Source organism: Narcine bancroftii, chromosome 4 (assembly GCF_036971445.1).
Source record: "Narcine bancroftii isolate sNarBan1 chromosome 4, sNarBan1.hap1, whole genome shotgun sequence".
In the NCBI taxonomy this organism is placed as follows: domain Eukaryota; kingdom Metazoa; phylum Chordata; class Chondrichthyes; order Torpediniformes; family Narcinidae; genus Narcine; species Narcine bancroftii.
Window position 1 is genome coordinate 20,770,320 of NC_091472.1, and position 21,691 is coordinate 20,792,010.

The 21,691-nt window shown below is 43.0% G+C and overlaps 1 protein-coding gene across 1 annotated transcript in view; it reads left to right on the top strand.

Annotated features, from left to right (window-relative positions):
* Nucleotides 1-5,979: 5,979 nt before the first annotated feature.
* LOC138759787 (inactive phospholipase D5-like) overlaps nt 5,980-21,691 on the top strand; it is a 128,305-nt gene continuing 112,593 nt past the window's right edge. The window contains exon 1 of the mRNA XM_069930372.1: nt 5,980-6,174. Within this exon, the coding sequence (XP_069786473.1) occupies nt 5,998-6,174 (177 nt within the window). The 5' untranslated portion in view covers nt 5,980-5,997. The remainder of the gene's footprint in view (nt 6,175-21,691) is intronic.

Below are 21,691 nucleotides of genomic sequence, written 5' to 3' on the forward strand. Positions count from 1 at the left end.
ACTTCTCCGCAGGCAGAAATGAAGGATGCCATGCGGCTATTTTGAAGAATATGTGTGAGTTCTTTCAAGAATGATGGGAAATATTCTTCTCTCTAGTAATATCACAACAAAGCCTTTGGCTATTGGTGGTATGTGTGGGAGCTTGCTTTCTGTGAATTGATTTCCTTGTACCCTGTGTGACAGCAATGGCCTTGTATAAGAAGTATTTATTTGGTCACAAAGTATTTTGGGAAGTCACGAAAAGGCAGCCTCTAAATTATTTATTTGTTGCTCACGTTTGTACACTTGGCAATACGAAAGACTAGACCAGAAAACGAGAGAAGACGTTTTGGGAAAATTAAGTTTCTTGTTATTTCTGAAGGGCATTGTGGATTAATTTCACAGCGATTGCCCTAGTCGCTTGATGCTCACAATAGCATAGCCAAGTCCAGCTCCAATACAATCTATAAATTAGCTGATGACACCACTGTTGTTGGCCAAATAACCAGGAATGATGAGTCAGAATATAGGATGGAGATTGAGAACCTGGTTGGGTGGTGCCAGAACAACAATTTTGTTCTCAATGTCAGCAAGTCCAAGAACCCTATGGAGTTAAACTGGAAATTCTGCAGATGCTGTGATTGTAGTGCAATACACAAATTATCCTCCGCAATCTTCGCCACCTAAACCAAGATCCCAACACCAGACACATCTTTCCCTCCTCCCCTCTCTGCTTTTTGCAGGGACTGCTCCCTCTGGGACTCCCTTGTGACAGTGTGTATAGATATGTTTTTGGGAGTTAAATTGGGAAAGGTTTGTCAGAGTAGGTTACATACAAACACTTTAAAACAGGTCATATTTGAAATACTGGAGCTGTACCCCATGTTAGACATATCGGCTCCACAGCTTTTGCAAGAGCTTTGAACACTGCTCAAGAGACTCCACTAATGGATTTTTGTTTGCAAAAGGCAACAGATGAAAGAGCATGTCAGTGCCGCTGCTGTCTGGAGGAGACCTTGCTGTTGTAGAGGGTCATGTGGTTTTGCAAGCAGAGAGAGTCAAATAGGCTTTCTCTCAGTCAGAGAGAGAGAGAGAGAGAGAGAGAGAGAGAGAGACACACACACACACAGATCACTTGACGGTATTACAGCCAGCAGAAGTAGCTGGGACTGGTACAGGACAAGCTGGCAAACCCATTTGGAAGATGGCCTGGTCAAAGCCCTTGTGGTTCATGCAAGAGGAGAGGACTGGCTATCAAATGTTTCATTCGCAATTAAGAGAAACAAAAAGGAACACTGTGGTGACCTGAAAGAGGTTATCATCTGGAGAACCCTGACAGGGTAAGTTTCATCAGTAAGACACTGAAGTGGCTGCTGGAAGTACATCAGTTGTGGATGTCCTGGAACAACAAATCTCTCTCTGAAAACCAACAAGAACCTTCCAGAGTGGTAACCATTTACCTTTCAAGCACCAAAGCCTGGTGAACTTTATAAATGTTAAATTCTGTGCACAGTATAAGAATTACCTGCAACCAGTGAACTTGGTGGAATGAGAAGAGGGATTGGACTGTGAACCAAAGAACTTTTCTGAACTTACACACACATTACATACACGTGTGCTTAGAATTAGAAGGGGGTTAAGTTAAGTTAATAATAGATAAGTTTGTTTGATTCTGTTTTCATGTTTATAGATAATTAAAAGCAACTTTTGTTTAAGTAACCATCTGTCTTGGTGAATAGCTATTGCTGCTGGGTTTAAGGGACCTCTGGGCTCGTAACACCCTCCCCTCTAATCGCTGTGACCCCAAGAAATACTGCGCATGTGCTCACACTTCCTCCTCTCTCACCACAATTTGGAACACCGAACAATCACTTCACTTGTGAATCTGTAAGAGTTATCTACTACATCTGGTAGCACCTTTGTGGCCTACTCTACATCAGAGAGACTGGATACAGACTGGTAGATCATTTTGTTGAGCACCCTTGCTCTGTTTGCTGCAATAACACCATTCTCTCTCTGACACATTTATCCATGGCCTATTGTACTGCAAAACCGAGGCTATCTGCAAATTGGAGAAGCAACACCTAATATTCCAAATGAGCACTCTCCAACCAGACTGGATTAACGTGGACTTCTCCAGTTTCCATTGTACGCTTCCTAGAATCTCACTCTTTCCCTATCCCTCTGTCTTCTTTCCTCACTTCCTTCCCTCTTTATTTCGAGCTATCGCTCCCCCATCACTTTCAGCATTTGTTCCTTCTACCAATATCCACCAATGACCTACCTGTACTGCTCCCCCTACCCCTTTGTCCCTCTCTCCTTTCCTCCCCGCCCACACTTTTTATTCAGGCACCTGCCTACTTTTCACTCATTCCTTGATGAACGGCTCCAGCCCGATGTGGCACGGCCTGCTAAGTTTCTTTTGTGTATTGTCCAAGAATCTTATTGTGGACTTCAGGAAGGGGAGGTTGATGGACCACACACCTGTGTTCATTGATGGGACAGTAGTGCAGAAGGTTAATAGCTTTGAATTCCTGGGAGTCCTCATGTCAGACGAGCTCTCCTGGAGTCAGCACATTGTGGAGAAGGCACACCAATGTCTCTACTTCCTAAGAAGTCAGAGGAGATTCAGCATGTTGTTGAATACAGTATCAAACTTTTACAGGTGTATTGTGGAAAATAAGAATTTTGGTGCATCTGTACATTCTTTCGATACATCTGACAATAAACTCCTATTGAACCCTGAACTCATCACAAACAGCGCAAGGTCTGGATTGAACCTGGTTGCCAGCACAGTGAGTCAATGCTCATACTATCTACACCAGATGCCAAGATATAGGTGAAGATGAGAAAAGGTCTTTCTTCAGCCCTTCCTGGACTTCAGAGGAAATGGTGAAGGGAAGAAATATTGGAGAGGCACCAAATGAGGCCAGTTTCACTGAGTTGGATGACAGGGAACATTGGAAGAAGATACTGTAACTGATCACAGCAATGATGGGCAAGATTGAGACAATGGCCATGGGTACCAATAGTCAGGGCTCATCATTTTTTCAGTGACAAACACCCTTTGAACAAGGTCATTGTTGTAGTTAAACATATGCTTCTTTTTTAGGGTCACTGGTTCAATCTTATTTCCCTCAATCTAGGCTCTTTTTCAGAAAAGCCTGTGATTTGATTAAAGAAGAGCTGCTATGTTTTTCATGATGGTTCCCTTCATCATTCACAGAATGTGGGCACGAAAGGGCAGAGAATTGATACAGCACAGAAGGGGATGACTTGGGCCATTGTAATCCAAGCTCGGTCCTTGTCGAACAATCTAATCGCTCCAATTCCTTGACAAATGATTGCCCCTCAGTGCTCATCCGATTCCCCCCAGAAGGGACAGATTCAAATTATTTTCAACCATCTAAATTTTTAACTTTTTAACTTTAAATTTTTTTAAATTTAGACAAACAGCACAGTAGCAGACCATTTCGGCCCACGGGTCTGTGCCACCCAATTAACCCACACCCTTGGTACATTTCAAAAGGTGGGAGGAAACCAGAGCCCCTGGGGAGAACTCACGCAGATTCAGGGGGAACGTACAAGCTCCTTAAAGAGAGTGCGGGATTGAACCCTGCTCCCGATCGCTGGCACTGTAACAGTGTTCCGCTCACTGCTATGCCATCCGTGCCGCTCATTATATTATGATAGCCCATGATCAGACCAGTCGGTCAGGGAATCCAAGGCAGTTTAGAGTCAGTCACATTTTTTGAGGGAATGTGGAAACAGCATATCCAGGCAGTATCTGTTTATAAATATTTTTTATTCACATCGCAGAAGAAACCAATTCTGGCCATTTGAACCTGTACCACCCAATGGGGAGAATTGGGAAAGAAATAAGTTAGATTAAAGTTGCAGAGAGGATGATGGAGAGATGGAGTAGGACAAAGGGCTATCTCTAGTTCGGGTAGAATCGGCATCAGAAGAGATCTAATTGGGGGCATTAGGGTTACTGTGGAGGGGGGGTGGGGCCAAAAATGGCCGTTCGAGAACTCACTCAGTTGGGGGAGGGGGGAAAGGTGGAGTAATCCGGTATCCTACCTGCTATGGACCTCCTCCATCTGCCGTGCCATCACACTTCCCCCTCCCTCCACCATTTTGTACAAACGCACGTGATGGAGGCAAAACCACGTGATTTATTTTGGTGACATCCCCTCTGATGGCATCAACCGGTGTGGTCTGCAACCCCCTAGTGATGCTAGTGGGAGGGCACGATAACTCATTTGGGGGAGAATGGCCCACGAATGCTCCCACATGATGCCAAGCCTGGCTTAGGGTGAGGCCAGGAATGTCTAGGTGATGTACCTGGTGCCATTCAATTCATAGATTAATGAAGGAAGTTAAAGATTGGAGATATTCCCTTAGTATTATCCATTTCTGTCCCATCCTCTCTGTCCTAAAACAAATTTATTTCCTGCTTTCCCAATTATCATGAAGGGTCTTTGACTCATTTTTACCTTACGTTTTTCTCTCTCCTCAGATGCTGTCTGACCGACTGTGTTTTACCATCATTTTCTGTTTTTATTTCAGATTTCTAGCAGCAGTGATAATTTGATTTTTCACTTTGTGGGAAATGGAACTGGAGAAGGCAGCAGATCTTCCTGCATTCACTTGTAACAATACCTGCGGGAGCACCATTCCTAAAACCAGGTGTATACGCTAGGTTAATTCGCCAAATTTAAATTCCCCACTCAGTGTGTGGGCATTTCAACTCCTAGACCTGGATCATCAGTCCGTGGACTTGTATTATCACCCTTACCTCTGTCCTAACTTTGATACCGGCTTGGTTTTCAGACAATTAATCTATCGTGGGCTCTTCAGGTTGTCATTGTCAAAGGTTAGTAGTGGGGACTAGCTCCCACTGCTACACAAAATGCTCTTCATGGCGTGTGCCTCAAACATCCTCTGACAACCAAGTCCAACTCCTGACCTTCATGTGTGGCATAGTTCTTATGCCTCACTGACAGAAGGGGAAAAGGCAGGCCACTGGCACCTTGAAACGAGTTAAGCTGGATATATGAGGCTTGTTAACTACGGGTGATAACTCATCTCGGAGAGGGATGTGGTGGAACCACTGTTAATACTATTTGCACATGCATGGCTGGCCCACCTCTTGTTGATTGTACCTGTTGATTCCCCTAATAAAGGTGGCAATACCATAACCCCTCTCCCAGAACAAGCTCGGGACTCGGGTCAGCCACATGAGATGTGCCTTCTGTTTATGGTACTAAAAGCCTCTCAGTCAGGTAACTTCTGGTCCTTGGAGTTATTGATAGCGCATCAAGGGAAAAACCCTGACTTCAAACCCCCGCTGCGTTGCGGCTATACCCGCTCAACGGGAAGGAAAAATCCAGAGTGGCTGAGCTGTACCCAGGATGGGCATGGCAAAGCTGCTGGCACCAAACTGTCTAGACTTTTGTTGTTCCTTTGGGCCTGTAATTAGCATGGGGGTGGGGTGGGGGAGTTGGGGATCCCACTGCATGGGTAACAGACGGATTCTGCCCTGTCTTGTACCCAGGAGAGCCCACTCCAGCTTTGACTACCAGAGCTAGTCTATTCCTTTGGGAAGAATAATTGATTCTTGATTGGCCACTGCCTTTCAAGGATTTGAACGCTCTCCAGAAGCACGTTGCTGTTATTTGTACCGAGACCCCCCCCCCCCCACCCTGAACTTCACCAGGCCGGCCCTCACCACCAGACCCGATGTTGCCTGCGTGACCAGCCGAGTTTCTCCAGCACTTCAGCGTGTGGCAGCAACAGAGAGAAGACTGGCTCCTTTCTTCCTCCCGCAGCCCACTGCACCACACACAGATCGGCCGGGCGCCCCTCCCACTTGGGGCAGTCCTTCGCTCGGCGCTGTCATCTGCCAAGCCGGAATGAACTGCACCACACTGAATGGTACCCGAGTTGCCCGCTGACATCCCCCCCCCCCTCCCTCCCTCTTCTTGCAGGGAAATGACCGACTGCAACAAGAACATGGAACTTAAACACGACCGTCTGCCGGAGGAGCCTTGCGATCCGCTGAAGTCGAAAGCTGGAGCCAAGGAAGGGGCTGCCAACCCTCCCCGGGGGGCTTCCAACTTGTACAGCGCTGCCAGAAGGAAGGACTACACCGTGTCGGTATACCTGAACAAGAAGGCGAAGAGCGAGCATGTGAGCCTTTCAAATCCACCTATTTAGCAGGGAGGGAGGCAGGCAGGGAGGGAGGCAGGCAGGGAGGGAGGCAGGCAGGGAGGCAGGCAGGGAGGGAGGCAGGCAGGGAGGGAGGCAGGCAGGGAGGCAGGCAGGGAGGGAGGCAGGCAGGGAGGGAGGCAGGCAGGGAGGGAGGCAGGCAGGGAGGGAGGCAGGCAGGGAGGGAGGCAGGCAGGGAGGCAGGCAGGGAGGCAGGCAGGGAGGCAGGCAGGCAGGGAGGGAGGCAGGCAGGGAGGCAGGCAGGGAGGGAGGCAGGCAGGGAGGCAGGCAGGGAGGGAGGCAGGCAGGGAGGGAGGCAGGCAGGGAGGCAGGGAGACAGGGAGGGAGGTTCGCGGTTCCTCTGTAGCGATTAAAGTATCCAAATAATGGATATTTCTCTTAATGCTAAATGCCCAGGACAAAGGCATCAGAAACAATTGCTCTTGTGTGGATGCAGCGTTCCCATCGTGGAAATCACGCCTTGGGGGCTGCCGAGGACTTCGGAATTGAAGTTGTTTTCTCCCGCGTAACTTTTAGCGCCGACCCCGGGCCACCGGGAGTCGTGTAAAGCGAGGAGTCTGGTGGGGGTCGCGGACGCGGCGCAGCCGTCCTGGAAAGGCTCGCAGGGCTCGGGGGTGGATTGGGGGGGGTGGGGGGCAGATGATGACGGTCTGACCCGGCGAGAGTGGCCGGTGAATGAACCCTGGTCGCTGGAGTGGGGAGGGGGAGAGAGAGGGGAGAGAGGGAGGGGGGGAGAGGGAGGGGGGGGGGGAGGGAGGGGGTGAGGGGGAGGGAAGGGGAGAGTGAGGGGCAGGGGAGGGAAGGGGAGAGTGAGGGGCAGGGGAGGGAAGGGGAGAGTGAGGGGCAGGGGAGGGAAGGGGAGAAGGAGGGGAGGGGAGAGGCAGGGGAGGAAGGGAGGGGAGTGGGGGGCAGGTTCGCCTTGGCTTCCACTCGAACGAGGTTTCACACCTCATCCACTGGGCGAAGCAATAATGAAAACAGACACTTTCTCTCGCCACGGGCCGGCGGAAAGTTTTCTCCCCCGAGAGACCGAGCGGCGATGTGGTTCTTACGGTCTCCACTGAAACGTGGAGCCCGGGCCACTGATTCTGCTCCTTGGCAATAGTGAGATGTTGTCCTATCCCATTGCACGGAACTTCTTGCTGCAGCTGAACAGGGGCTTTGACAGAAATACGCGACGCTGGGAGTTGCGCAGACACCCGGGTTCGAAGCCTGCGCTGCCTTGAAGGAGTTGCCTTTAATGCTCTCCCCACGTCTGCCTGGGCTTCCCCTGGGTCCTCCGCCTTCCAAAGGCATATGGTAGGTTAATTGGTCACGTGGGTGTAATTGGGTTGTGGACCAGAAGGGCCTGTTACCTGCTATATTTCTAAAAAAACCTCTCAAAAACTATATATATATAATATAACCGTTTACAGCGCAGATACAGGCCATGTCGGCCCTTCGAGTCCGCACCGGTTCACTTGAACAACTCCACTAGCTCAACCCTTCCACGCTCTCCGCCCATAACCCTCCAACCCCCTCACATCCAACCTTCTCTTAAATGACAGAAGGGACCCTGCCGCAACTATCTCATTCGGAAGATCATTCCATTCTGCCACCACTTGCTGAGTGAAAAAGCAACCTCTAATATATCTCCTGAAGTTTTGCCCCCTTACCCTTAACTCATGGCCTCTTGTTCCAACCCCCCCCTTCCCTTAGGGGAAAGAGTCTGTTTATGTCTAGTCTATCTATTCCTTTCATAATTTTAAATACTAAAGTCCCCTCTCAGCCTTCTACGTTCCAATGAATAAAGTCCCAGTCACCTGTAATCCAGATGCTGTAAGCCAGGAAACATCCTTGTAAATATTGTCTCCACCTTATCTGTATCCTTTCTATAATTTGGAGACCAGAACTGAGCACAGTAGTCCAAACCTGGCCTCACCAATGCCTTAAACATCACCTCCCAGCTCCTATACTCTATACTATGATTTATGAAGCCCACCATACCATACCACCTTGTCTACATGGGAGTCCACCTTCAGTGAACTTTGTACCATAACCCCCAGGTCCCTTTGTTCCTTTGCGTACCTCAATGCCCTCCCCTTTACTGCATATACCCTATTCTGGTTATTTTTACCAAAATGCCACACCTCACACTTGTCTACATTGAATTCTATCGGCCATCTTTCAGCCCACTCTTCCAAACAAACCAAATCCTTCTGTAATCCAAGAAAACCTCCCTCACAATCCATCGCTCCCCCTATTTTCATATCATCCACATATTTGCTTACCCAGTTAACCACACCCTCCTCTAAATCATTGATATAAATGATAAAGAACAAAGGACCCAGCACCGATCCCTGAGGCACCCCGCTTGTCACAGGCTTCCAACCTGACATACAGTCCACCATGACTCTCTGCTGTCTATCTTCCAGCCATCTCTGAACCCATGTCACAATCTCTCTACTAATCCCTAGTAACTGAACTTTCCTTATTAACCTTCCATGCGGAACCTTATCAAAAGCCTTACCAAAATCCAAACAGATCACATCCACCATCCTACCTTCATCCACTTTTTTTGTCACCTCCTCAAAAAACTCAACAAGGTTCGTCAAACATGACTTTCCCTTTACAAACCCATGCTGAGTGCCCCTACACATTTAATTAAAATGACACAATAAATACAAAATAATAAATATTTGGAATTCTTATCATGCAAAAAAAAAGACTTGGCAATGGTGCAGACAATCCTTTTGTTCTGTCCAAGCAGTCCCTGATTGGTGTAGAGGCTCAAGAGCTGTTATTGCAACTTCTCTTGAACCGTGAGGTGCTGGATTTCAGGCTTCAGCACCTTCTGAAGGTGGCAGTAAGAAGAGGTCGTGGCCAGGGTCGAGGAGGTCCTTTATGATGGCTGCCTTCTCGAGACAGTTCCTCCTATGGATACATTCATTGGAGGCGAGATTAGAGGTTGTGATGGACCAATGAGTCTCTGATATTCGCACTTCTTCACCCTTGGGACCTTTGGCAGTGGAAAAGGTCTGAGGAGAACCATGAGAAATTGAAATAAATGGAAAAATAATTTGAATTACTGAGGCCATTTTGTAATTTTGGGGGCCCTTCACAAAGGGGAAAGTAGGCACAGAGCAAAAGGAGATGTTAAAACAAACAACCAAAGAGCTGATGTCGTGTCTACCTCTTAAAGTTTCCTTTTATTGTCAACTTTTGTCTGCTGTAAGATCAACTAAGAGTCGCCATGAGCATTGTCCAGTGCCCCTAACAATAGGAGAAAGAGAAGCAAGAGAGAGTCCCTTCAGAGACACCGAGTGTCCATGGATTTGCCTCGAGCGCTCCCGCAGTCTCTGCAGCCACACAGACTCCAGTTCAAACCATCTCCAATCCAAGCTGCAGATCAAACCTCCATATTAATCAGGAAGCCTTCAGTACCCGAGGCCCTTTGGGAGCCCTTTTTATCCTCAGCGCCCTCTCAGATCCCAATTCTGATACCTGGTTCCCATGAGGCAGTCGCCAGCAGCCCGCAGCCTGTGTGGGTCCTTTGGCTGCAAGTCACCAACAGCCCACAGCATATGTGGGTCCTTCAGCCGCTGAGCCCCTTCTGCCATGGCTACTGTCCTGTAGGGACATCTCCAATGCTTCTCCTTCTCAGCTGGGATTTTCTCCTTGATTCTGGTGCTCTGCGCTGCTCTGCTGTTCCCCTGGAGTCTGCAGCCATTGTGATATGCTGCCCAGCACTCTCTAACAGCAGGGCAAGGGGAAAGAAGTATATGCAAGTGCTTATCTATTGTCAAAAGTAGCAAGATGCTATGATAGAGGTTATTTAGCAAGTAGAGCAGTTAGACATCACGTACAGTGTGTAGTATAAGAAGTAGGACATGCTATAGAAGTGAGGTTTGTTTCATTTGTATGGGGCATCTAGGGAACTGTGTGCAGTGTTAGTCTCCTTATTTAGGGATGAATATCAATACATCAGAAGTTATGAGGAAAGATGGGATGGGATGAGCATTTACCCACCTGAGTTAATAACTGAGAGAGTGAAATGGATAGAGGCAAAGAAGATTCACTGGGGTCTTGTCAAGGTCGATGTAGAGAGGATGCATCCCCTTGTAGGACCATCTAGAAATAGAGGTTGCTTCTTCAAGATGATATGCTTTTTTTTTCTCTTCAAGGATAATGAGTCTTTGGAACAGTGCAATGCACAAAGGTGCTAGGGAAACTCAGCAGTCACGCAGCATCCATAGGAAGTAAATGGTAGTCGATGTTTCTGGCCTGAGGTCTTAGAACCATTCAACAATTACAGCACAGAAACAGGCCACCTCAGCCCCTCTAGTCTGTGCTGAACCATTTTTCTTCCTTGTCCCACTGACCTGCACCTAGCCCATAGCTCTCCATACTACTCCCAACCATGTACCTGACCAAATTGTTCTTTCTTTTCTTTTAAAATGATTTGTATTGAGTTTTATCACATTACAAGACCACATAAATTAAATATAACATAAATTTGGATTGGTATCATAAAAATAATAATACATGGAGTCATATTCCAATCTAAACATATAGTGAATAGTAAAAAAGAAAAGGAAAGGAAAAAGAGAAAAAAAGGTTGATTATAAAGATCTAACCCCTTCCACGAACCAAGGTTGAAAGTGGTATTCAAGTGGATTTGAAATCGAGCAACGGCCTCCGGAGATCCAATAAAACGTGCCCATTCTCTGCATCCCCGCACCTTGATCATTCCAATTGTGAAAGTAAGCTACAAATGGACCCAAAATCTTATCGAAAGAAATCTTCATCTTCTTGACATTATGTCTTGATTTCTTTTCGAAACTTAGAAAGGACATGATATCCAGTAGCCATTATCTATAGGTAGGTGGAAAGTCCTCTTTCCATTTAAGCAATATTCCTCTTCTAGCCAGTAATGTAGAAAATGCTAAGACCTGTCTTTGGTTGGACGTTTAATATACATTTACATCACTGGAGAAGCTAAACATTGCAATTAACGGACATGGTTCTAGATCAATCCCAAAAAATTGGCTGAAAATGTTTTGAAAATAGCTGTCCAATATTCTGCTAAATTGGGACAAAACCAAAACAGATGTATCAAAGAAGCGTCAAATCTTTTACATTTGACACACAATGAGTTGATATCTGGGTAGATTTGAGCGAGCTTGACTTTAGAAAAGTGTACTCTATGCACCACTTCAAATTGAATCAAACTGTGCCTAGTGCACAGAGATGAATCATGCATAAGGGCCAAAATTGAAATTCATTCTTCTGAAATAGATCTATTAAGATCATTTTCCCATTCAGTTTTGATCCTAATTAAAGAAACTGATTTTAAATTCAATATTTTATAATATAAAGTGGATATAATACCTTTATGCACACATTGTAATTCAAAAAGTTCATCTATGAAATTCTCATCTGGAAGGTATGGAAATACTGAAAGTTTAGAATAAATAAAATGTCTAATTTGACAATATCTAAAAAAGTGTCTGGCAGATTAAATTTCATCATCAATTATTGTAAAGATGCAAAATTTATTGGATAAAAAGATCGTTAAAAGTTTTAATTCCTAGACGATTCCATTCTTCATGGTTTGTATCTAAAATGGATAGAGATCCTTTAAAGCCATTTTCCTATAGTCCTATATCTTTATTAAATGCATATTATAAAATAGTAGCAAAAATCTTAGCAAAATACTTACCAAAGTTAATAAACATGGATCATACTGCATTTATTGAAAAAATAAAGTCCGCATATAATGATAAAAGAGAAGATATAAGTGTAGCAGTGACCTTAGATGTGGAAAAAACATTTAATAGATTAGGATGGGACTTTTTATTTAAAGTACTTAAAAAATTTGGAGTGGGACAAACATTTACAAATTGGGTTAAAGCTTTGTATAATGGACCAAAAACAAAAGTGATAACAAATGTGGACAAGCTTCGGATTCTTTTCAATTAACTAGATCTAGTAGACAAGGGTGTCCATTGTCACCAGCTTTATTTATTTTGGCAATAGAACCATTGGCAGAATTAATTAGGACTGATTCTGATATTAAAGGTTTTAGAGTTGGTAGAGAGGAATATAAGATTAATCTATTTGTAGATGATGTAATAATTTATTTTATGCAACTAGAAAGTTCATTATGTCAATTATATTCAAGATTAAAAGAATGTGGAAGAGTATCCGATTTTGTTACTATCAGGTCATGAAATTTTTACGTGAAAGTTATGGTCAAGGCCTGTTATTACCAGTAGAGATGGAATTTGAATCATTGTTATGTCATAAAAATATAAAGAAATTTGTTTCCATAATGTATAGGTTAATACAAAAGAAAGCCTGAAAAATAAGGCTTCAAAATTCTAGATAAAGATGGAAAGTGAATTTGAATAAACAATTAGATGAATGAGATTGGATTGGGAATTATAGTGTTATGGGCCCAGAGGTCCCCAAAAACCAACAGCAGTAGAAATTCACAAAGACAAATGGTTACTTAAACAAAAGTTACTTTTAATTAACTTTAAAAATGAAAACAGGATCAAACTCGAACTTATGACTATTAACTTAACTTCCTTCTAATGCTAAGCACGCATATATGTAGTGTGTGTGTGTGTATGTGTGTGTGTAAGTTCAAAAATGTTCTTTGATTCACAGTCCAACCTCATTTTTCACTACTCCAAGATCACCAGTACCAAACAATTCTTAAACTATGCACAGAATTTAACATTTATGAATCTTCATCAGGTTTTGGTGCTTGAAAAGTAAATGGTTACCACTCTTTGCCTTGTCAAAGAAAATTGCCCCATCAGGTGATAACCTCGTTCTTTCAGGTCACCACAGAGTTCCTGTTCTTTCTTTATTTGAAGTGAAAGATTAACAACTAGCCATCTCCTCTTGTATGGACAACAAGGGCTTTGACCAGGCTGAATTAAGAACTCACAACCTGTCTTCAAAATGTTTTTTACCACAAGCTTTCCAGCTTGTCATGTTCCAGTCCTAGCTGCTTCTGCTGAACGGTAGAAGTGAATTCTGTCTGTCTGTCTGTCTGTCTGTCTGTCTGTCTGTCTCTCTCTCTCTCTCAGAGAAAACCACATGACCTTCTTAGAACAGCAAACTGCACTCAGACAGTCTGTGGCATCAGATTCGATCTTTCAAGTCTGTTCATCTGTTGCTTTCCAAAACAATAATCCATTACTCCACAGCATGTCAAATTAACACCTACTTGTGAAGTCTCTATAGCCATTCTTCAAAGTATTTGCAAAGGCGCTTGGAGCCTGGACTGTCCGGCTTGAGCAGAGTTCTGGCATTTTAAATGACCTACACTAAAGAACATGCCACAATTTATCTCCTTTAAAACATGTCTATATACAATATAACATAATCTGTCACAGTAGAGAAAATATGAAAAGTACAATAAATGTGAGATATAGAATGGCACAGGTACACAATTCTTTATCCGGACATCTAAAATCTGGAAAGCTCCAAAAACCGGCATTTTTTCCTGGTGCTGGTACAGTGAAGGGAGAGAGAGAGAGAGAGAGAGAGAGAGAGAGAGAGAGAGAGAGAGAGAGAGAGAGAGAGAGAGAGAGAGAGAGAGAGAGAGAGAGAGGGACAGCAGCGCGGCTAGGTTGGGCGGTGGGAGGAGAGATGGCAGCATGACTGGAAGGGGATGAATATGGCAGCACAATTCGGGTGGGCTTAAATCTGGGGCAGCTGGCTTTTGTTCTGAAATCCAGAAAAAGCTGAAATTTGGAGCACCCTGTTCCCCAAGGGTTCTGGATAAAGGATTGTATACCTGTACAAATATAATTTTATTCATCAGTTATATTTAACACCATATAAATTTTTAAAGATTAAATCAGATTATTTCAGATTTAGGTTTTAGATGCAGACAGGAAATTGGTACATTTTTGCATTCTACTTGCAGTGTCCTAAAGTTAAATCCTTTTGGTTAGGAATGAGTAAATTATTCGAACGAATATTAGGGATTAATTTTCCACAGGGTCCAATGTTATTTTTATTGAGTGATATTAAGGGTGTTAAACCTAAGATGAAATTGAACATGTATCAAAAGAAGTTGGTTCAAGTTGATTTAGCAATAACAAGAATATGTATTGCCATAACTTGGAAATCTGACATGGATTTAGGTATAGAAAGATGGCATATCGAAGTTTAGAGTTGTATACCACTTGATAAAATTGGTTCAATTTAAGAAACATATATACTTTGGAAGATATGGAGCCCTTATGTACAAAATCTGGGTGTTAATATTTAATCGAGGCTCTGACATTCCCTTTCTCCTTAAGGTCTCAGTGTATTTAAGAAACTTCTAAATAACATGTACCCCTGTTTAGGGTCTCGTCTTCTTACTCTCTTTTCTCCTTTTTTGCTTGTGGGGGATAGAAGGGAGAGGGGTATATAGGGAAGTTTTATTTTCTTTTTATATGCCACGTGTATTTGTATTGATTTGAATTATTTTTCATTATGTGCTTTATTTGTGTGGTTCTAAATCTATAAATAAAATTTATATTAAAAAAAATCCAGTGCCTTTTTTAAAATTAGGTAATATATCAGGGATAATGCCAAAATTGAAACTTAATATGTTTCAAAAGGAATTTGAGAAAAATTGCTTTAGCAGTCACAAGAAAATGTAGAGCAGTAAATCAGATTCACATTTGGGAATGGACAGATGGCATGCAGAAATACACAGTTGTATATCTCTTGAGAAAATTATATTTAATTTAAGAAATAAATATGATACTTTTTAAAAAATTGGTGCCTATATTTACACATTGTAGGTATTAGTTTATGAAAGGAATCCCCTGAACCTCAGAGAACCTTATCAACTCCTTGGAATTAGTATATGATTAATAATGTAAAGGTAAAGGAGGGAGGCAGTGTGGGTGGAATTAAAAAATAAAAGAGGTGAGGTTACAATTATAGGGGTGTATTATAGACCACCAAATGGGGAGAGGGAACTAGAAGAACAAATGTGCAGGGAAATAGCTGAGATGTACAGTCAGCACAGGGTGTTAGTTGGGGATTTTAATTTTCCTAACATAGATTGGGAGACGCAGTCAATGAGTGGGCTGGATGGCTTAGAGCTTGTAAAATGTGCACAGGATTGCTTTTAGCATCAATATGTTGAGGTATCCACTAGAGAGGGGGCAGTGTTAGATCTACTGTTGGGGAATAAAATAGGGCAGATGATGGAGGTGTGCATTAACCATATAACCATATAACCATTTACGACGCGGAAACAGGCCATGTCGGCCTTTCCAGTCCGTACCGGTTGACCAGGTGGAATGTAAAAAAGAACCTACTTCCTTATGAAACCTAAAACACCAGATCAGTAAAGAAAGTTTTTGTAGACAAGACCTAATTAAGATTAGAAGATCTAAGATGGATTTATCATGTGCAAGTACATGAAATGTATTAGCAAGGTTGATGTGCTCCAGGTTCGTATAATTATAGCAGCAATACATTATCAAGGCAATAAATGTTTGCCTATATCCCTCAAATTCCTCTGTGTTCTACAACACCCTTTAGGGCCCTGTATTAGCTCTACTCTGGTTTAACTTCTCAAAATGCAACCCATCTCGCTGTCCGTTAAATTTCCTGTCATTCTTTGGCCCATTTTTCCAATTGATCTAGATCCTGTTGTTATCTGAGATACCTTCACTATAGTACCAATTTTGGTGTCATCTCAAAACATGAACCATACTAACAACATTACCATCCAAATTCTTAAAGATAATAAACAACAGTGGACTCTGCATTGATTGGTGCAGCACATCACTGGTCTCAAGTCTCCAATTTGAATAACAATCATCCATGCCCACACTGACTCTTACCACCAACACCAAGCCAATTCTGTATCACCCTGTGATATGATCTTCCAGACCAGTGGGACCTTATCAAACTCTTGCTAAAGTAGGCAATGTTCATTGCCTTTCCCTTGACAATCCCCTTGGTCACCTCTTCCAAAAAAACTGAAATGCATGAGGCACAATTTCCTCTGCACAAACCCCTATTTAATTCAACCCCATGTCATTGAACTCCCAAATTGCATGAAAAAAAAATACTGACAAGAGCACAATGCTCAAACAGAGACGTTCGAATTGCAGAATAGATTGGTGTATAACATTGACATGTACTGGAATGGGGGAAGAGTGAGGTTTTGGATTTGAAAAATGTGTATATTATCCATGCACCTCAAAAAGTCAGATTTGTTTCTCTGTTGAAATTCCTGGGACCAAAGCAATGTACATTTTCAGCAATGAAATGGTGATTCCAAAAACTACAAAACCATACTGGTCACATTGTCCCCACACGTAGTGAGATGCCCAACATGTTCTAAATTTTTCACCTCAAAAGAAGATGCATATTGGGGAGCACTTCGGATCCAGTGATCATAGCTCCATTAGTTTCAGCTTAATTATGGAAAGGGATAGGTCTGGTTCGAAGATGAAGGTCTTTAAGTGGGGGAAAGTCAGATTCAAAGAGATGAGAAGGGATTTGCAGGGAGTAGTTTGGGATGATCTTTTTTCTGGAAAGGACGTTGAGGAGAATTGGAGAGCATTTAAAGGTGAGATTTTGAGAGTGCAGAATCTTTATGTTCCTGTCAGGACAAAAGGCAAGGCCAAATGTTCAAGGGAGTCATGGTTTATGTTCAATAAGCCCTCTCAACAAGCCTCTAAAGTCTTCATTTGCTCTTACAGCATCAGCTAATGGCTCAACCACTAAATCAAAAAGCAGAGGGCTGAGGGGCCAACCATGTCTCATGTCTTGTAATTTTAAAAGGTTTGATTGTTGAAATTAGCACAAATTGATGCTGTTGGAGATGCACATAAGAGTTTTATCCATTGAATAAAATCTGGTCTAAAATTAAATTTTACTAATATGGCAAATAGGTATTCCCATTCTACTCTATCAAACACATTTTCAGCATCTAAGAAAAGAATGCATTCATTAGGATGAGTAGAAGGAGAATGTATAATTTTCCTTAATCTATGAATATTATGATAACATTCTTAAATGTTAAAATTGAGCCCGCATTCAGGGCCAGCGCTACCATTAGGCCAACTAGGCAGCTGCCTAGGGTGTAGACCTCAGAGGGGTGCTGCTGAAGAGAGATTCCAACAGCTCTGGCACCTCTGGTTCATGAATGGCATGGTTTCGACTAACGCGCTATAAGTGTCCATGTTAGACTGGTAAGGCAGAAGGAGGAAGTGGTATGAGGCACATCAAACATCACATCAGGTATTGCACTCACTGGTCAGCATCCCCACCCCCCCCCCCACCCCGCTCAGCTTGGTCACCCTCCACATTGGTCAGCCCCAATCAGCAAACCCCCCCACTCAGCCTAGCCAGCAACTCTATACCCCCCCCCCTCTCCCATTCATCAACCACGGCCCCCCACTTCACGGTTTCAGCCTGGCATAGGGTGTAAAATAGTTTGGAACAGGCCCTGCCTGCATTTATCACTTCAGCTGGCAGCTTGTTCCACACTCCGAACACTCTCTGTGCTAAGAGGTTCCTCCTTATGCTCCCCCTAAACTTATGCCCTTTCACCCCTAACCTATGTCCTTTGGTTTGTATCTCTCCTACGCTTAGTGGAAAAAAGCCAACCTACTATCACATCTCCGCTCATTCTTCTACATTAGGAATTAGGAAAAATTGGTAGATGCCTGAATTAAAAGGGGAGGAGGAGCAGCAGAGGCTGAGGTAATAGGTGGATACAGATGGAAGTGTAGTAGAGAAAGAAGCTGAGAAGTGATAGGGGGAGAGGGCGGAGGGCTAAGAAGGCTAGGTCCCTATGAGGAAGGAAGGGGGTGGGAGCAGGAGAAAAGAAGATAAGGATAATAGTGAAAGAGAGCGACCTGGGTAGGGGGTTTAATGAAAATGGGAGAAGTCGCTATTCATACTGCCTGGTTGGAGACTGCCCAGACAGAATAGAACATAGAACAATACAGCACAGTATAGAACCTTCAGCCCTCGATGTTGTGCCAACCCATGTATTACTTCCTTAAAAAAATTACTAAACCCTCCCTACCCCATAACCCTCTATTTTTCTATCATCCATGTGTCCGTCTAAGAGTCTCTTAAATTCCCCTAATGTTTCCACTACCATCCCTGGCAAGGCACTCCAGGCACCCACAACTCTGTGTAAAAAAAAACTTACCTCTGATGTCTCCCCTAAACTTTCATCCCTTAATTTTGTACATATGACCTCTGGTGATTGCTGATCCTGCCCTGGGAAACAGATGCTAGCTGTCCACCCTATCTATGCCTTTCTTAATCTTATAGACCTCTATCAAGTCTCCTCTTATCTTTCTACACTCCAAAGAGAAAAGTCCCAACTCTGCTAACCTTGCCTCCAATCCAGGCAACATCTGGTAAATCTCCTCTGCACCCTCTCTACAGCTTCCATATCCTTCCTGTAATGAGGTGACCAAAACTGAACACAATATTCTTGGTGTTGTCTCACCAGAGATTTGTAGAGTTGCAACATGACCTCTCTACTCCTGAATTCAATCCCTCTATTAATAAATCCCATTAATACAAGGTGTTGTTCCTCCTAGTTGCGGGTGACTGTGGTTTGGCAATGCCCGAGGCCATGGACAGATGTATTGGTGTGTGGAATTAAAATGGTTGGCCACTGGGTGGTCCATGCTATTGCAGCAGACAGAATGAAGGTGCTCATTGAAATGCTCTTCCAGTCTGCATCCAGTCTCCCTGACGTAATGGAGGACACAACTGGAGCACTGGATGCAGAAAATGACCCCTCCAAATTCATGTGAAGTGTTGCTTCATCTCGAGGACTGTTTGGGGCCCTGATTAGAGGTGTAAGTGAGAGTGTTGCATATCCTCTGGTAACAAGGGAAGATACCAAAGGAGTAATTAGTGGGGAGGGATGAGTGGATGAGTGAGTTCCAGAGGGAATGATCCCTTTGAAAAGAGGGGAGGGGATGTCCTGGAATGGAAGGCCTCATTCTGGGAGCGGATGTAGTGGAGTCAGAAGAATTGAGGGAAAGGAATAGAATTCCCATAAGGAAGAGGTGTAGTTGAGGTAACCACGGGAGTTAGTAGGTACAGAATGAGTTGTTTCAATTTTGATGAAAGCTCCCCAAGGATTGATGGTACTGTTCTAGGCTTTAAGTGGCTGTGTGGCCTAATCCTGCTTCTAATTTGTATACTCATGTGTTCACTTAAACAGTAAAACTCTCAGCAAAACAGACAGCTTCTGTGGCAAGAGGAGCAAAAGTCATCAGACCTAATTCCAATTAATGCATAGAAGTGCTGGTTAAATTCAGCAGGTCCTACAGCGCAAAAAATATATTCTACCTTTTGGGTCTGAGCCTTGATGAGGGGCCCAGGCTCAAAATGTTGGCTACACAATCTTTGCCTCCTAAGTATGCTGTGAGACCTGCTGAGGTTCTCGAGCACTTCTGTGTGGTTTTTTTTCTTATTTCTCAGAACTAATACCCATATCTGTTTTTTTAAAATAAATTCCAAATTTCCAACATTTTTGTTTAGAAGTTATCTTGTTTCTTTGCTGAGTGTTTGGAGAAGTTTTTGAATCTTATTTGCAGCATCTGCTGCAGTGGCACTTCAAAGAAAAACAGGGAAATATATCCATGTAGAAAAACAGTGAAATGAGAGATATTCTGCAGATCAGGAAGAATCTGAGGAAAGAAACAAAATTAATGTACCAGGCTGTTATCCTTTTGACAAATTCCAGCATTTTCTGGGTTTCAGATTTTTATTTTCTGTGTTAATTATCTTCATGTTCCGTCCAAGATTTAATTCTTAACCAACAAAGCAAATGTAATCTTGTGGTTTGTGGGAGCTGATTATGTGCAAATTAGCTGCTACATTTTCTACACAACAGAAGTGATTGCACTCAAAATTGCTTTGGAGATATGGTAGGTGTTATATAAAAACTGTCCTTTTTAAATAATGGAAATTGAGCAAAATGTACTGGTGACTCTGCCAAGGGCAATTTCCTTTGAAGTGGTGCTGAGGGGAGGTTTGTGAATACAGATGGAGCTTCTGTTTAAAGTCGTACCTTGAAGATGATATGCATTATTCTCTGTGGTTCCCTGGAATTTCCACTGAGATAGAGCTCATCACGAGCTTGGTGCTTGGGCCCCTGAACACGGGAATGAGAATACCATCTTTAAACCCTGTAAGAATTGTAAAAATTGTCACAATGCCATTTGAAAACTCAAGTACTCACTCAATCTTTCAGAGAATGAATCAGTCCATCTCTCGTCTGGCTAACTCCACCTCACATCAACATTCACAACTCTCTGAAGTCGATGAGCATCTGACTTACTTTCGTTGCTTCAATTAAAACTATTTGTAATGTCCTTCTTAGATAAAATGAATTGGCAATAACAGTCTTTTGTAGACAGTTGCAAGTCAAGAATTACTTTCCAAAAACTAAAAAGTGAAGTCTCATTATCTAACATTTATCTTTGGGAAAATAATTAGATACAGATTTCAGATTTATTGTCTGAGTACATACCTGACATCACATACAACCCTAAGATTCTTTTTCTTGCAGGTGAGGCAGAACTACCACTTATTGATAGTGCAAAAAAAAACTGTACATACTGTATATATGTAAATAAATAAATAAATGTAAACAAACTGCAATACAGAGAGAAAGAAAATCAATAAAATACAAAAGTAAGAGTCCTTAAATGAATCCCTGATTGAGTTTGTTGTTGAGGAGTGTTACAAGATCAAAGCAGCAACCACAAAGAAGGCATATCACACAGGGGTAAAGATGAACAATTACTTTATTAACAAAAAATTCACCTTCAAACTCTAATTCAAAGTCCCCCCTTTTATAACAATGCCCATTGGTTACTATGCAAATTTCTATAACAGTGTAAAACTAATAAATTCCCCAGCATAAATACAACATATGTAATCAAAGTCTAAGCTACACTTCCCACCAGTCCACAGAAAAACTTAGACAAAAAACAAACACAAAGCACACAAGACTTCGATCTCAACTGAAGCAAAGATCATAAACAAAATTCACTTTGTTTAGTAAAATGAAGCCAAAAGATCTTTGAGAGAGGGAGATAGCACTAAATTCAAAGTTGTCTTGTGTTGTTGCAGAGAGAGGAACAACTGGCTTGGTCTAGATCCTTCTGGCTGCCTTCGGAATATTCATCTTTTTTGAAATCCCAACATTCTAAACTGACCTCCAGACCATGACTCATACTCTGGGCCTTCTTCCACTCCACAGCATCACCCAGTGGTGGTTTATCGTCCAAGTCCAGAAATTTTTTTCATTTTCTGCACATGCTCAGTCTGTCTCCTACTCTCTCAGCAGTCCACCTTCACCTTGGCTCTCTGAGGCAAACTGTCACTTTTTAACATAAAACCACACAACACATAGGCCAATACACAACACAGAACTCTGTAACACCTCCCCTGCTAGAAAATATTGGTCCAC